At 49.5% G+C, this 16,752-nt stretch overlaps 1 protein-coding gene across 2 annotated transcripts; it reads left to right on the top strand.

Moving 5' to 3' along the window:
- Window positions 1-4,641: 4,641 nt before the first annotated feature.
- Window positions 4,642-15,615, top strand: EIF3J (eukaryotic translation initiation factor 3 subunit J). 2 transcript variants are annotated; one of them, XM_074156645.1, is made up of 8 exons: window positions 4,642-4,693; window positions 4,777-4,877; window positions 9,881-9,938; window positions 10,198-10,289; window positions 10,764-10,878; window positions 11,829-11,987; window positions 12,987-13,060; window positions 14,532-15,615. In XM_074156645.1, exons 1-8 carry the CDS (start codon window positions 4,666-4,668, stop codon window positions 14,661-14,663), a joined length of 759 nt encoding a protein of 252 aa, XP_074012746.1. In that variant the 5' UTR covers window positions 4,642-4,665; the 3' UTR covers window positions 14,664-15,615. The 2 variants fall into 2 exon arrangements, with proteins under 2 accessions (XP_074012746.1, XP_074012747.1); XM_074156646.1 differs by having other exon boundaries at window positions 14,535-15,615.
- The last annotated feature ends 1,137 nt before the right edge of the window (window positions 15,616-16,752 follow it).

Consider the following 16,752-nt stretch of genomic DNA (forward strand, 5'->3'; position numbering starts at 1 on the left):
CCAAAGCTGTCGAGGTACGTGAGCTGAGGGGAACAGGTCACGGGGCCGGGTCGGTGGTGGGAGTAGTTTGGTCTCGCTGGCTGCGAGGAGCCAGTGTCCTTTTGCTAGCACAACGTCCCCCCTCCCTAGACTCAGTGCTTTCCCACACTGGTTGTACTGGCTGGACTGGTGCAGCTGAAAAAGCACTGAGCCCCCGTGGGGAGAGGGACCAGGAAGGGAGTGGATGAGTAGAAGGTGGAGTGGGTGGAAATCTCATCAGCTCCTCCGCCACCAACAGAACTAACGTGGGTCCCTCTGAAGCCACCTCCAATGGCAGAGCTTGTTTGGTGGGTAGGGAAGGCTGTCCAGAAACACAACAACAGTGTGACTCTGAGTAAACACCCATATTCCTTTATTTTTCCTTCTGGTTCTGGCTTTCTTACAGCATCACATTGCAAATCCTACCCTTTATTCTTTGTCTAAACCAACTTCTTAGTACAGTAAAGTAGAAGATGAGGTTCATAACTTCACAAATTACATGAAAACGAAGGCAAGCCCCTATATCGCAGGGAATTGTGGCTGCTGATCCAGTCGTGTCACCCTTGCTGTCCCTCCTCGTGCTGGAGTAGCGCTGAGTACGCCCAAGAGTGGGGAATTAGAAAAAGTTACCGGTGCCTTCTTGCATCCCTCGCTGTGCTCCGTTACCTTCCTCTGGCAGAGCACCCCTTTGCAAAGCTAAGATTTCCGTGTGAAATGAGTGCGTAGTTGTAATGGCTCCAGTACGGATCGCTGCTTGTAACTTCGTAGAATTCAAGAAGTCAAGGCCAGAGAGTTCAACATTCACCAACTTCTGTCCGTTTAAAAAGTGGACACTACCTACTGCATGAGACAGCTCAGCTGGACGGGTTTGTTCCAGCAGGTGCCAAGAGAAACTAATCCCTATTAAAATAACGTCTTCCACCGCAAGCAGAGCATTGTTAAACAGGCAGCGCTTTTCTGGTGAAAGGACTTGTATGGATGTATGTGGCAAAGAGGAGAGATGGTACCTGTGACCTGCGGCCATGCCAGTTCCAGGGCTCGTGCCATAAACTTCTTTAAACTCGTTATCGAAGATGGATACAAAGAAGAGCCAAAGCAGCCACAGTCCCGCAGGCGAGGGGGTGAGTGTCAGACGCAGCACACCCCCCATCACGGCCCGTGCCTCCCGAGAGCGAGGTCAGTGTCTTGGGTTTGGGGAGACAAACGGCTCTTCCTGGGAGAAGCCGTCCATCCAAGGCCTTTCGTCGCAGTCTTCAGGCAAAACCATTGTTTTGAGGATTGGAGTTAAAAGGGAGTTAAAATAGTGAATAGTCTGAAGTTGGGATGTGCAAACTGCCAGGAAAACCTGGGATGGCAGCAGCGTTCCCAGCCATCCGGACTGATGGAATGCTGGCAGCCCCTCTCTCCTCCTTCCCTCCCGGGGTCACCTTTGTCACCCGCTGCCTTGGCCAGTGCCGGTGCCAGGAGCGGGTCAGCCGGAATCTACCCGAGACAGACCACGGGGGGAGGCTGTGGCGACCAGGGCTGCGGGTACAGCTCTGGGGAGCGGGAGCTGAGCGAAGGTTTGCGGGAACACAGTTTTTCTGGAAAAAATACCGGTTGCATTAAACTCTGTCAGCTGGAGAACGGTGTCACTGTGCGTCTGGACAACCTAAAGGACTGCTCTCAAAGATGCAGTTACACCAAACCCACCTCATTTCACATTTGCATCTTGGGTTCTTCATACTTAAATCCTAAACAAGTTGATAAATGGCTGAGGACAAGTAGCACAGGGGCATCACTTGCTTAGCTAGTAGTCAGCATTTTGTAAAAAAAATATTAAAAAATTAAAAAAAACAACCCCAAACCATCGGCAGCGAGCGTTGTTGTTTGGCAGCAAGCAAGGATGGTCTGCTGAAGAGTAGCTTGTACAGATTTTGTGAGGCACATCACTATTTGGGTTGTCTTGACCGTGTAATGTAATATTGGTTTGCTTTATTTTTTTGATACTTGCGAAAATGTCATTGTACTGATAGGCTGAGTCTTGTAACATACGATTGGAAGAGAACTCGCGTTCCACACATCTGTGTTTCTTCTGCAATCATTTCTAGTTCATAGAATCATAAAGATTTATATTAAATATTACACTGGCTACCGTTTTCATGATTTTTAGCTGGTATCATCCTCCACGGAAGACTGTCTTCTGTGAAGGAAGACATTTCTCACATCACTTTTCAGCCTTTAACAGGGAAGGAAGAGAAGTGTTGGGGATGTGTTCTAAAAGCTAAGGACACCGGAGGCCAAAGAGGAAAAAAACCAGAGGTGGTTTCTGTACTAAAATTGTCACAGCAGGTTTTTTAAGATGGTCTTGCTTTGATTTTCAGTATGTGCTACACATTCCATGGATATCTTTTGTAAAACGACCACAAGGCCCGATCTGCCTCATTTTTATTTGTTTCTTCTAAGTAGAAACCTTTAGATTTCTCCAAAAAGAAAGGCAGGAGTTCCTCTGACTCACAGCTCAGCTGAGCGGCTTTTTTTTCCTTTGTGCCTTAATTTCCTCATCTATACAATGGGAATAATTCTTTGCTGTTTTAATCCAAATGTTTAAATTACTTTAAATGTGCTGTGTAAATACATAGTATTTTTCTAATTAACATGTTCCCAGCCATCGCACAGTTCTTGGCGGTTCCATAATTATCCTCGCCACACACTGAGCTTATGAAGCTCCGCGTAGACTTGGTGAGGATGTAACTTTCGACACTATTTGATCTATAGTTGTGTCTCTGTTGTTATTTATATTGCCTGGCAAATGGGTAACAACAAAAAAAGGATGGTAAATTTGGAAGGTTGGTTTTTTTTTTTCTAGCAAACATGTATCATAGTATCATATATCATTCCACTCCTTATGTGAAAGACGTTTTCTTCTAAATTTATTATTTTCAGAGAAAATATATTTTCCTTTTCCACTTAATTGCTCAGATCCTCACAGAAATCAGTCGGGAGGTGGCAGTGAAGTGCCCTGGATGCAGGGAATGTGTCCAGCTGTTATGGGTTTGATGTTATCTGACCAGGTGGAAGGAACCACCACTGACAGGCTGGGCTGGAGGAGGCTCGGGGGGGGCGCTGGTCTGTAGCTCCCAGGCGCATCATGGCTTTGATGTTTCATCCCGAGATGAAGGTGTCCTCCGCCTCTAACCTGGTCCATCAGCAGCATCCAAACAAGGCGGAGCATCAAACATCACCAGGTCTGTGACGGAGGTTTGCTCACCCCTGACTAACCAGAGCTCGGGAGTCACCATGGTCTCTCTCTCCAGGTCTGGGCAGAGCCATCCAAAGGGATGAGATGGGCCTGACTTTCCAAATAAAACGTTCCTGGACTCGGTGGGAGGAGGCTGGAGAAGGGCGAGGGCTTGCAGTTGGGTTCGTGTCCTGGGGCTCCAGCCTGGCTGCAGGCTGACGAGCGAGTGTTGTAGTTGTGGACGCCTCGTTCTCCTGGGCGATCTTTACACTCCTGCTCCCTTTGGGTAAGGCCAGCTACTGCCTTCAGAGTTTTTAGGCAAGGACTTGCCCATACTCCTCTGGTGGTCACAAGGCAACAATCCCTCAGGGAGCTGAGCTAAAAATCACACCCTAAACAGCATCGTGGGTAAGCTCTGGAAGTGCATTCTGGCTGCCAGCCTGTCACCAGTAGCGCTGCTCTTCGCCCGTCATTCCTCCTGGATTTCATTTCCTGAAAGCTGGGAAATGACTAAGTTGTAACCTGCCTTTACTATAAGCTTCTATTATTTAGGGGATTAGGAGACACCTTATTGCAACATTCAGAAATCAAGACTTCAACTATTTTTCTTTTTTTCTCCCACTCAGCCATCTAATCATTCCATTAAATTACTTGTGTAATGCATTTCCAGCGGGACTCCCAGCTGACTCCCCAGGCTCTTCATGCACCAGCGGTGTCAGAAGCGTTTAAAAATCACCGGCTTCCTCGTACGGAGTAGTTCCGCAGGTACGAGATGTGACTGCTTGAACCCTGCCGGGGTATTTGAAGCAGCAGGTGCCCAGTACAGGCTCAGTTATAGTCACGGAAAAATTCCTGTAGCAGCACAGCTTCTTTCTTCCCTCTCCTTCAGAGGGCAATGTACCAGGGCAGCGGCTCCCGCAACAGCCGTAGTTCAAAACTCGCCCTTGCGTGGATACACTGCGATCCAGCGCAGAAACCAACCCGGAGCTCCGACCGAGCCGCCCCACCCGTCCCGCCGCCGGAGCTCGCAACTCGGCCTATCTGTCCCGCCAGGCCGCGGCTGCCGCTCCCCGATAGCGCGGCGGAGCCGGCAGGGAAGGGGCCCTCCCCTCGGGGACAGCACCGCGCCTGAGGGGACCCGACCCGGCGAGGGGAGCGTGAGGGAGGAGGAGGACGGTGAGGCCGCCCCTGCGGGGAGCGACGGCCGCCTCCCTCAGGGCCCGTCATGGCGCCCGCCGCCCCTCCGGGACCGCCCCGCCCCGCGCCGGGCGGGGCTCGGGGAGGGCGCGCGCGCTGGGGGCGGGCGGGGCGCGGCCCCGGCAGTCCGCCGCCGTCCCGGCGTGCCCCGCGCGCGGCGCTGGCTGGGGCCGCTCTGGGGCGGCCGCCTCACCGTGCCTGCTGCGAGCGCCGGCGGCGCGGCGAGGAAGATGGCGGCGGAGGCGGCGGATTCGTGGGGTAGGTGGCGGTCGCCGCGCCCCGCCGGCGCCCCCCGCCCGCCCTCAGCCTCTTTCCTTCACCCGCTCTCCTCTCCCCCACAGACGCCGACAGCTTCGAGGTGGTGGAGCCGGTGGCGAAGCGGCTGGTGCCGGGAGTGGCCGGAGACCGCTGGGCCGGCGAGGATGAGGAGGACGACGTGAAGGTGCGGCCGAGCGGGCCCTCGCCGGGCCTTCGCGGCGCGGGGTGGCCCCGGGGCCGGCCCCGCTGTCTGCCCGCGGGCCGGGATCGGCGGGGAGCGGGCCGGGCCCGCCGCAGGCCGCTGCCATATGGTGCCGCGTGTGCGGGGGACGCGGGCCCGAGGCGGCGCGGCCCGGCCCGGGGCAGGGGCGGCCCGGGCGGCGGGTGAGGAAACCTCCGGCCGGGTGGGTCGGACTCGTCGGGCCGGCTGCATTCACGCGTCTCCGGCGGTGAGGCCCTGGCCCGGGGCGGGGGGGAGCGGCGGGGAGGCCCGGGCCTGTGCGGGAAGGACTCTCGGGTGTCGGTGCCCCGACGGGGCAGCGGTGGGTTACGGATGACAAGTCGAAATGCCAAGCGGGAAAGGAGTCCCTGTGCCCCTCGGGCCCCGCTCGGAGCGGGCGTTTCTGCCTGCCCTTCGTTCCTGCTCTGTTGGGTCTTCCAGGGCAGAAAAAGACAGACAGAGAGACACTTTTCAGGCCTCAAGAGGCGTCTCCTGTGCTCTGTGGGATCCACCTGCTGCTTCCCAGCTGCTTGCCAAGCCTGCGGGCGCTTCCCTGGGACCGACTAGTTTCCCCTTGCTTTCTGTAGCCCTTCAGATTCGTGGGTTTGAGTATGGCGTGCTGGGCGAGACATTAGGATTGGATTTAGTGAAAGCAGTGCTGTATTTGTGCTTCTGCTGTCAACCAGAAATTTGCGTGCCGTGGCAGCATGTCTTTTCCACCTCTTTTTCCTACTTCACACACCCTCTCACCCCCAGCCCCACCACCACGGCTGGAAAGCGCAGTGATCTCACTGTGCAGTTTCAGATTTGGTAATGCCCACGTCATTTAAAATAAGTTCACTTAAGGCACTATTCAAAATGGATTTTTACTGTGTTTTGAAGACTGGAATCAGTATTAAAATGTGCAGATGTTCATTTCTGATCCTTATGAAAGCAGAGCTTCCTCAAAAGCTTTTTTCTCCTTCTTCCAGCTGTCCCTCACAAGGCGAGGAGACTGAGTGGTGGGTGCCACAGAAACCTCCGTTTGCTCCGTGTTCATGTGGAAAATAAGCAAAATTATCCCAGGGAACGTAGAGGGAACGTGCGTGATGAGTGTAAGGAATGGAAGTAGGTCAATTGAAAAAAAACCTTTATGTTTCAAATCCAGCTGCTGTGATATTGCTGTCGACAATCTCACGGGGTGACTTGGTCACTATAGTACGGTGACAAGGATGAAGCTTTCTGAAGCAGAGCATTGCTGTCACCGGGACAGGACTCCTGTTGGGGTTGTTATTTAGGCCGTTGACTCTGTTACCAGAACCTCTGGAAAACACCAGCACAGTTGTCCTTGGAGCTTAGGGTGGGCATTCTTTTTATAAACAGTACGAAACAAGTAGTTCATCTACTCTTACAAATATTTGTTCAACTTTTTTTTTTTTAAGTTATAACCTGTCCATTTACTTTCTTTAATTTGCGAACACCCACACCCTGTAGTTACCGTAGGGTTATCATAGTTACCACAGGTGCCACGTTACAGCAGGCAAAATCAGTAAAGGTATCTCTGTAATACAGTAACTACAGTCATTTGTAAAGAGTGTGGTTAGAATGTAACATTATGTGAGGGTATATATATATATAGTTTATATATGTGCATACATACACGTATCTCGGACTCAGTTGTCTCTTTGAGGCTTGTTTTTCCTCCTTTCTTTGGAAGTGAGAAGCTTTTCTGCTCTGATAGAATGTGTCCAGGAGAACCGGCCTCTAAAGTGTTACTCTTTTGAAGACACCCGTGTTTTCTGTGGCTCCTTTCACAAGGGAACACTTTTCCCACCTGTAGGAAGAATGCAGCTACTGAACTTGTTCTGAGGGATTATGGTTTTAGTGCTGGAGCTGCACCTAGAGAGAAGGACCGGTGCAGCAAAAAGAAAAAGCTGTTTTACTTATCTTTGATTTGCTCTTCTTGTATAAACACCAGAGGTCACAGAACTGTGCCTGGGAGGTGGTTGCTTGGGTGGTAGGAACCTTGTTTGCAAGGGTCCACCTCGGGGAAGTACCCACGTAAGGACAATGACATGGTCTAAAATAGAACAAAGGGTTTTCTGACCATGAGTTTGTCTTCAGGCTGGCATTTCACACCTTGGCATGTGTTGTGTGTATTCAGATTCTGGAGTTTATTTTGGAAGATTTTTTTAGTAATGAACTTAAAATAACTGTTCAGGAAACTTTAACTTCCCCGGATTTAAAATTAGCGTCTTCATCGGTAACAAATCTGCTCTCTGGGGTTACCCAGCGCACACGTTTCCCAGAAGACAGGCCTCCTGCCAAGGAATTTTCAGCTATTTACTCTTGGGCAACTCTGTGCTTAACAAAGCCAAAACTGGGAAATGTGCTGTTTTCATCCAGGCTACGGCCCCTGTCACGGTGCGGTCACTTCTCTTAGACGGGGAGCACTGGGGTTCAGCTGGGACTCTCACTGCTGGAGTACCTCTCACCTTCCAGTCACGTCTTCTGGGGTTTGGGGGAATATATTTGGGGGAATAACTTGTATTATCGTATGTTTAAGGTACTTCTGATGGAGCATATGAAATTGTAAGGGAGCTGCTCTCACCAAGGGCTTGTTTACGTGAAATGGAAGATGTTTTCAATAGTCCTATTCTAGATAAGTGTGTGTAAATGAGTATTGTTGAAATACTTCAAAGTTTTAAGCTACTTCAGTGGATGTCTTTGAGTTGTATATTGAATTACTTAGTATCGGTGTGAAGATACAACACCAAAGCAGTTTTGTTTTCTTCCCAGAGAGTTCACTGGAATCTGTAAAACACAGAAGCAGGTGTATATTTGGATGCACCCCCTTATCCTGAGTAAAAAAAAAAAAAAAATGCCTGCCCAGTATATTAATCATGTTCTATTGGTGTTTAAAAACAAAAAACAATCTTGGAGCCAAGCGAGGCAGCATTCAGCATAGTGGGGAGACCCACATATCTTCACACAGCAGGTTGTGGTGACTCCTCAGATGGCGGTGTCTGGCGAGTTGCCCTCCCAGGAGCGTTCCTCTGGTGGCTCTGAGCTGGTGTCCCCTGTCCCAGCAGCGCTCTTCTGCCGGGGGGGCTGCAGGCGGGATCCCGGCGGTCGACGGTCCCTTTGGATAAAGCCGAGATATTAAATTGCACCCAACAGCTCGGGGGAGGTTGGGCCAGGCGGTCGCTGCCCTCTGAAGGGTCTGCTATTTCTGCGCTGCTGCATCATCCTGGCTTCCCAGGCTGGAGCTGCCATCGTCACCGTCCCCGTGCGGGCAGGGACGTGGTTGGCTGCAGGGACGGAGCGTGTCTGTCATCGCGGGGAAGCTCTTGCCCACGTACCCTCTGTTAAGTCTCCCACACGTACCAACGACATGCAGTGGTTTCCTTTAATCCCTGCAGCACCTTTCCTGTAAAATACCAATTTTAAAATCTGTGAAGGTCAGGGCAAGGGATAAGGTACTGAGCTATGTACAGCAGTCATGAAAAGAGCTATTTAAGAAGTGGGTGTAGCAAACTCTTAATTAGATATGAGCTAAAATAATGCTGCTCCAAATTCAAGTCAGCTCCTTGGAATGTGGAAGGGAAGCTGAAGCCCTCACAAGTGCCAATTAACGTGAGTGAGCTGGGAGAGGAGCTCGGTGTCTTCCCTGCTTGGATCAGCACTTTGCAGTGAAATACCCAGTTCTGCCAGCGTCTCTTATTTTGCCGTGCCAGGAGCGACCCTTAGAAATTAATAAATAGCTTGCATGACTGTTGTGAGGTGGAAATCACAAAATTCAGGATTTAGGATTTCTTAAGTTTACCTACAGTGATGTACTGACAGGATGTGTGATTTTTGTGCAAACCAGGTCTTGTCAAATATACTCTCTTAAGCTTGTGAGTTGAGTTGAATCGGGTAACTAAAATTAGATTCCTGTGAGATTTGTTGGCTTTAACTTCTGGGCTGTGCATCGTGTGGTACCTGGTGTGTAACTTCAGATCCGTTCTAGAGCTTTGATTCCCACGCGGGGGCCATTCGCTTGCCTTGGGAGGGGCACTGGGAGAAGAACGTACATTCCCAGAGCCCTTCCCCTGGGAACTGTCGGGAAGAAGCTGCAGAATTGCTGCTGGCAGGGTCTGTGGGGACATCCCTGGGTCAGTGCTGTAGGAAACGATGCTTCCCCTCCGTACTCGGTTGAACCATATGCAGTATTTTGGACCAGGGATCATCCACCTGGGTGCAGGACCAGCAGGAGTCTTGACCGTGCTGAAGGTGAACGCTGGAGGCAGGGTCACCGCAGACACCGCAGCTCAGGCTGTTGGAAAATACACTCAAGAACCTGACGGCTGTTGGAGAACATCTAAGTGATTTGTTTGCGGGAAGAGTCCTTTGGTAGCTCCTTATTAAAAAAGCAGTAGTCGCTGGTCCAAAACTGGTTCGAAATGGGATGTTGTGGCTGTTAAAAGCTGGTATTCCTGCCCAAAGCTGGGCCCCTTGCGTTCTCTGGCTGCTCAGTGCCACTGTCCCTGCTCCGACAGCACAGCCCCAACTACCGTGTATGAGTGAGTGTCCCTCGTGTGTCCTGGTTCCAGGGACGCCCCCTGAAATGCTTGTCCCAGCAGAGGGGAGAGGGACATGCCAGTGTCGCTCAGCTGGGGGGACAGTGGGCCTTTTGGTGACGGGCACAGCGTGTTCTCATTTAAAACTGTGTCAGCCAATTTGTTGATTTGACTGTTCATGATTTTGCTGGTGTAACTACATTGACCTGAGCTTTCTGGTTCCTTGAATAAAAGTGGCCTCTTTCACGGTAAGAACTGGTCCTGAGCATCTTGGTCGACTCCCCAAAGCCGTGCCCTTGCAGCTCCCACGGTACGGTCAATGGATGTGTGAGCATTGAGAGAGGTGGTGTGTAAGCTCCTGTTCTTTGTTACCTAAAAAAGTAGAAAGTGTCTGTAAAAGAATCATAATTAAAACTTATTTTGTAGGATAACTGGGATGATGAGGAGGAAGAGGAGGAAGTAAAGGAGACAGAGGTAAAACAAGGTGAGCCTTAAAAGCAATATGTGGCTCTGTGTGCGGCGTCAGAGCAGACACCGGCTTTGTCTGGAGGGGATCTGAAGAATCAAACCCACTTCCCAAATGGGGCCGGTTTGGTTTTGACAAAGCGCGTCTTTTAACTCTCTCCAAGTTCGGGTCCCTGTGATCGAGCTCTGTGGCTTTGTCTTTGGTTGATGTTTCTGTAGTTGCTGGAAAAAAATTATCAGTAGACCTCTTGAGAGCTGTATTGTTCAATGTTTTACAGAACCGAAGGTTTCAGAAAAAAAGAAAATAGCAGAAAAAATAAAAGAAAAAGAAAAGCTACAGAAGAAAAAGCAAGAGGAGCTCAAAAAAAGGGTAACTCCTTCTTTCCTTCCAGGTCTCATAAAAGTTAGAGGGCAGGTTTGATTATTATTTTTTTTGATGTTGAACAAACCTGTAAAGATCTTGACTATTCTGATAAAACAAACTTAAGTCTTGCACTTGATAATATCTGGGGGATGATGGCTTTAATTTCCCTGTGATTTACCCAGGTTGCTGGAGTAGTGCTTAGCGCTGGCTCTTTTGCACACACCGCATGATAAAACAGGCAGTTGTGAAACTTAGAACTGGGGTGTTTCTTCCTACTTCTTGTAAAATGAACAATTTATTTACCAGGGTGGCGTTGTTACGCCGTGCGGGGGGGTTTCAGGTTTGTACACGCTTGAGGTGCAGTGACTTCGGGCAGACGGGAGCTGTTCCAGTGGCACTGGAGTAACCACGGTTTCTTGGCCCAGCTCTGCTCGAGGGTAAGGAATATAACGCTCTCCCTCTGTACGTTTTTTACTGCAGTTAGAGGCACCAGAGGAGCATAAAGAGCTCACACCAGAAGAACAGTTAGCAGACAAACTACGACTAAAGAAGTTACAAGAGGAGTCGGACCTGGAGTTAGCAAAAGAAACATTTGGTGAGTGCCCGAGTGCCGCGAGTCGGTGGAACTGTCACATCACATCTTTATTGCAACAACATCTTTAGAATAGAAGGTGCTTTTTCTTAACGTGTCTTGGTAGGAGGCTGTAGCGAAAAGATGGGTGACCACGTTTCCCAACGTATTGGTGCTGCTGGTAAAAAGATGACACTGTGTAAAAATAAAAAAAAAAGTGCTGTTTTTTCATGTTCTGAGGTGCTTTAAATGTGGATTTAATGGGGCTTCGGACAAGTGTGGCACAGCGTAACTCGTGCCTGCTTCGCTTGGGGCAGTCTCTAACGAGCTGGGTGCTGAGAAAGACTTGCCTCTAAGTTGGCGTGAGCTTGGTCCCTGGTGCAGATGCAGTAAACTTAAAGCAGATCATTCTGGTTTTGGGCTTTGACAGAATTAGATACTGATTCATAGCAGCCTTCTTCAAACATGAAAGCATGTTTCCTTCATTATAGTGAATTACACAGCTTATTACGCAGTGAAAATGCTGCTCCGTGAGTCTTCTGAGAGAGCACAGTGCCTGGGGGGGTGCACTGAATGCAGTTCCACAGAACCAACTGCGTTTTGCACTTACGGGCTTAAGACAGAAATTCCTTATTTAAGGGAAGGGGCTCCGTGCAGTGCCCGCTGCTGCAGGGAACAGGAGAAGCTGGTTGGAACGAGTGAGCTCCGTCCGGGTCATTAACTCGGGCTGGTGGCTTCTGTGTGGTTGGACTTTTGGGTTGGAGTAGACGATCTCCAGAGGTCCCTTCCAACGCCCGTCATTCTGTGATTCTGTGCCAGAAGCCAGAGGGGAGTGAGTGAGAGAAGCTCAGCGTGGGTTTGGGAGAGCGTCTGGGGGTGAAGGACAGAAAAAGAGCCGGGTCTCTTTTTCCTCTGGGGATGTCTTTTCCGGATCACAGCTAATTTTTCTATGGTACCTCTGTCTTTCTGTGCAGGTGTAAATAACACTTATGGAATAGATGCCATGAATCCCTCTTCAAAAGATGACTTTACGGAATTCGGCAAACTACTAAAAGAGAAAATTACACAGTATGAAAAATCATTACATTATGCCAGTTTTTTGGAAGCGTTAGTTCGAGACGTATGTATTTCATGTAAGTTGAGTGAAAGACATCCTAGAACGCACCGCAACAACTCTGCCATGAGGGAGGTTGAAAACCTGCTGTTGCAGTAATTGTTACGTCAGATTGATCTGTGTAGTTTCTACCCAGTGAAGTACTGACCCGTGTCACTGCCCAGTACCCGCTTCCATCCCACAAACTATTTCACACGGAGTGCTTGTACAGGAGTCACTCGTTCTGACGGCAGTTAAAGACAGTCATTTTAAAATGTGTGAATTCTTATGCTGATCTAAATCTTACGTAGTTTTCTTGAAGCCATTTCTAAAATAATAATGATTAAAAAAAATCTTGGAGCCAGATAACATTTGGAAGGAAACTATTATAAAATTGAGCTCCTGTAATTCTGGGACCGCAAAATAAATTGTGCTGGGATTTAACATATAACAATACAGAGATGAAACTATCCCCAACTCCCTTTTTCCCACTGCCCTGGTCAGCTGAAGGCAGTGGGAAACTCGGTGGATTTGGTGCTCGAGCTCTTGTCCTGTGCCGTACCCCTTGGCCTTCAGAGAGGTGGGAACTCGGTGTGTTCAGTGCTGTGTGAATCCGGCCGTCGCTGGCTGAGCGGAGCCAGGAACTTCCATTTCACATGGATTCCGGATCTTCTGAAGGGAAGGAACTCGCAACCTCTTCGACCAGTTATTGTTAACGCACTGCTCCTTTTGATAAGCTTTACTGGATCCATATTTTACTGGTCAAAGCCTCCTCATTAAGACTTTGTGTTCATGCTTAATTTACAAGCTTTACCTTCCACACCGTTCAGGCTGCTCACTAGAGACCGTCTGAAGTGTCGCTGTGATTGTAAGGACCGGAATTACCCAGTCTGTATTTTGCTGATTTAAATCAAGCAATTGCCTGTACTTATTACTAATGGTTATTTCTAGTTTATAGAGAATTTGACGTTAGATTGTTTAACTGTCTTCTCAGAACAATATTGCTCAATTTTTATTTTTTTTTCTTCCCCCGATGCAGTGGAAATTGATGATTTGAAAAAGATCACGAATACTTTGACAGTACTATGCAGTGAAAAACAAAAACAAGAAAAGGTAAGAGTTCATCACGGTTCTGCGGCGGTAACAAACCCGGGCAGTGGGAGCGGGTCTGGCTCCGGCCCGAGCTGCTGGTCTGCGGGAGGGAGGAGCAGGGGGTGAGACGCAAACCCCGGGTGCCGGTGTAGAGTTAAAGGCTCCTCACTGCGCCAGGTAGTGGGGAGCTGATGGACTCTGGAGATCGCAGGCAAAACCTTGATTGATTTACACGATTGTTACCTGTGTGCTCACCTCCTGCCATTTTGTGCCGTCCTGGAGTCCCAAGGGCTGAGGGGTGTCCTGGGGGCAGGAGCCGCCTCGTTCAGAGTGACCTGTCGATGGAATACCCAGCTGTGGAAGTAACCCAAATCTTTGCCAAAGTCTGGGATTTTGAATAGCAGATAACTAGGATTTCACACTGATGTGCAAACTAAAGGAGCAATAACTGCGTAGACAAGGAAGAGTACGTTTTAAAAAGTGACGTAATAGTTTAACTGATGCTTATGTGCTGCAAAACACCGCGTTTTATAGCACACGTCTGTGCTAAAGCTCCAGGTGGGGTGGAGTTCAGTGATTTATTGAATTGTCAGGTAGCAACAAAATCAAGCAGAAAATACGACTCGCAGTGGGACTCTTTTGGCGTGTTTTACATCAGTGGGAGGATTGGTAGGGAACAACCGGCCGGGGGCTGTCAGTGTGAGATGGGAAACCCCTCGGACACAGACTGTTGCGGTGACGGGTCCCTCTGGGGCCGTGTTCCAGCTCCCAGCACTTCAGTGCAAACCGGACTTTATGCCCAGCGTTGATGCACTGAGTCTGGAGCTGGCAAGTGGGATCAGCTGCTTTAATCTGAGCTGCACTTTGCAGAGAAGCCGGTGACTTACTGAACCAAACGGGTTCGAAAAGAAAAAGATACTTCCGCTTTTTATACCCTTCTCTCCCGGCTTTCCACGTACATCAGTCTGGTCAGCCACGGAAAGCTACGGCTACACCACTCCAGTGAGAGCTGCACTGGGAAATGTCCTGTAAAGTTTGTTTAAGACTTGAATTTTTTTGCAAGGAAGATACTCAGCCTCTGTGGTGAGAAAAGCCACGTGGAATTCCTTAATGAAGGTGGTGATTCCACAAAACTAAACACTACTGCTAAACTACTGCTTAGTTCTACGGGTTTAGCGGCAAGGTGAAATAGGATGAGTGACAAAACACGGGCAGTGTGTGACGCGGGGAGCTGACAGGGAGCTGTGGGGGTTGGACTAGACGATCTCCAGAGGTCCCTTCCAGTCCCTTACCGTTCTGTGATCCTGTGACACCTGAAAATGTCACAGGTCGCCCCAAACAGATCGTGTCGTGGGGAGGAATCACTGGGACTGAGGGCTCACCGCACGGGCAGGCGAGTGCTGGTTCCTCAGCCAGGTGGCTCTGCTCTAATTGCAGTAATGACAAATGACTCTGCATTTTCAAGTAAACAAACGTGCTCTTCCTATTTAAGCAGAATAAAGCCAAAAAGAAGAAAAAAGGTGTTGTGCCCGGAGGTGGGTTAAAGGCTACTATGAAAGATGACCTGGCCGATTACGGAGGATACGACGGGGAATACGTACAAGACTTTGAAGACTTCATGTGACATTTATCTCCCTTTCTCTTGTCTTTCTGTTGCCCATAATCCCTTAAACATGTAGCACAACTTTTCTTCCTTTAAATTCTGCCAAATGCTACAATCAGAATTGCAGTATCTCTGTGCTGGTGGTTGAACTCCCCGAGGGGTGGGTGCGAAAGCCCCACTCCCTGTCCCGCCTCGGGGGTAGAATGAAGACGTTTAAAAGTTACGTAAATTGCAGTTAAAAACCCCCAAATTCTGATAATGGTAACTGTTGCTATTTAATTTTATAGTAACAGCCGCTAAATTGGAGATGAATTTCAACAGATGAATTTCAAGTATTACTCCCAGCACAGCTCGGAGGCACGGCCTTAACTGTACCCGGGAAGGGCCCCTTTGGACAGGAGCAGTTTGCGGCAAGGGCTTGGTGTGCACGTAGTTACAGTCGCTTCGTCTTGCGTTACAGCTTGAGGTTTTCGGTACATTGGGGAGGGGAACTGCTGACTTCAGCCCCAGGGCGCTGCGCCGGGGCACCCACCGCTCGGAGCGAGACACCCCAACACAACCACCGGTGGGTCAGAACAAGGAAAAAGTTGCTTATTGGAGAAAAAACACCAACAAAAGACTTGTTCTTGAGCATGAAGTTTAGTTTCCGTTCATCTAAATTTCTACTAATGCAGCTGTGTGGGTTGGGTATTCTTTAACAGTTAATTGCCTGGTTTAAGTGTTTAAAAAAAAAAAAAAAAAAACAACAAAAAAACCCACCAAAACCCAAGACTTCCTTTTGGTCTCTCCTGGGTTGTGGCAGATCTTTCAGGACTCAGCCATTTTCTTTCATTTAAAAAAAAAAAAACAAACAAAAAAAACTTGCTTAGCAAACTGCAACAGTTACTACAGTTGGGCAAATTGTTATGTTAACAATTATGACATCTGCAATGTTTTATAAAGCAACTAATTTAATAAAAATCACTATTGAGGACTTCACTACAGCTGTCTTCGGAGCAGTTCTTTTAGCATCGTGTAACAGAAACACCTGAGGTGGTGGAGTTGTGTAACAGGCGTGTGCTGGGCGCGTGGTGCTGGGTCCGGGCCCAGTTTAACCAGTGTTTGTTACGGGGGAGGTTTTCATCCTTGTAAAATGCCTGTCTGTTATGACAAGACTGTTACAGATGCTGACGGGGAACAAAATACTTCCAGGGCTGCCGTAATCCAAGCATCTCCGTGGTGAAGCAGGTACTTCCGCGATGCAGACCCTTCCAGCCCTTCCCACTGTGAGTGGGCCCGAGCTTTTAAAGGCTCAGGGATGGAAATTCTCAGGAGGATGCTGGGGGGGGGGGGGGGGGGGGGGTGTCCTTTCTTGCCAGGAACTTTAAAGCTGAAGCTCAAAGCTTGTGTATCGTTAGTGAACTTTGACTAATCACAGCCAGCTCAGACTCCTTTGGTCTTATGAGACTGACTAGAACTGGAATAGTAAATGGAGTTTTCCCGACATGAACTGTTTTATTTAGCAAAGGAGCTGCGCCTCGTGCTGTGCCCACCCGTGTGCGGCTGCTGCCGAGCTCGGATAAAGGCTCTGCAAGGAAATGTTTGTCATTCGCAGCGGTTGCCAACGTGAGAGATGGTCACCACCCACAGGGACACTAAGCTAGAAATCAGAGTTAGCATCTCTGCTAATTAGCTGGTTGCTATGGCAAATGTAGTTTTGCTGGGCTAATGTTTAGCGATAGTATGATATTGCTTAATTTTACCTAAAAGTTGTCTGTGTGCTACAGTCGGCTGCCAGCCCTCCCCGCCCCTTGCTCGGACGGGAGATACGGGGTTTGGATCAGCCGGAGGCTCCACAGGCGGCATTTGTTGTGGGGAGCGAACAGTGGCCGAGACGAGAGGGGGTTTCTGCCCCACGGGGTGTCGCAGGCTCATCCCCCTCCCCGGTTACATCAACCCCATCTTGAGACCTTCCCAAAGCACCCCAGCGGCGGAATCCTCTGCTTGTCAGCTCCTGCCGGGGTGTCGGTACCCACCGTCTGCCCCGTGGGACTGGCTGAGCGTGGAAAGGAGTTACAGTGCAATAACCATTAAGAACCTACTTGTGCTTGGTCGCCCGTCTTACTCCAAG

Source organism: Numenius arquata, chromosome 11 (genome assembly GCF_964106895.1).
Source record: "Numenius arquata chromosome 11, bNumArq3.hap1.1, whole genome shotgun sequence".
In the NCBI taxonomy this organism is placed as follows: domain Eukaryota; kingdom Metazoa; phylum Chordata; class Aves; order Charadriiformes; family Scolopacidae; genus Numenius; species Numenius arquata.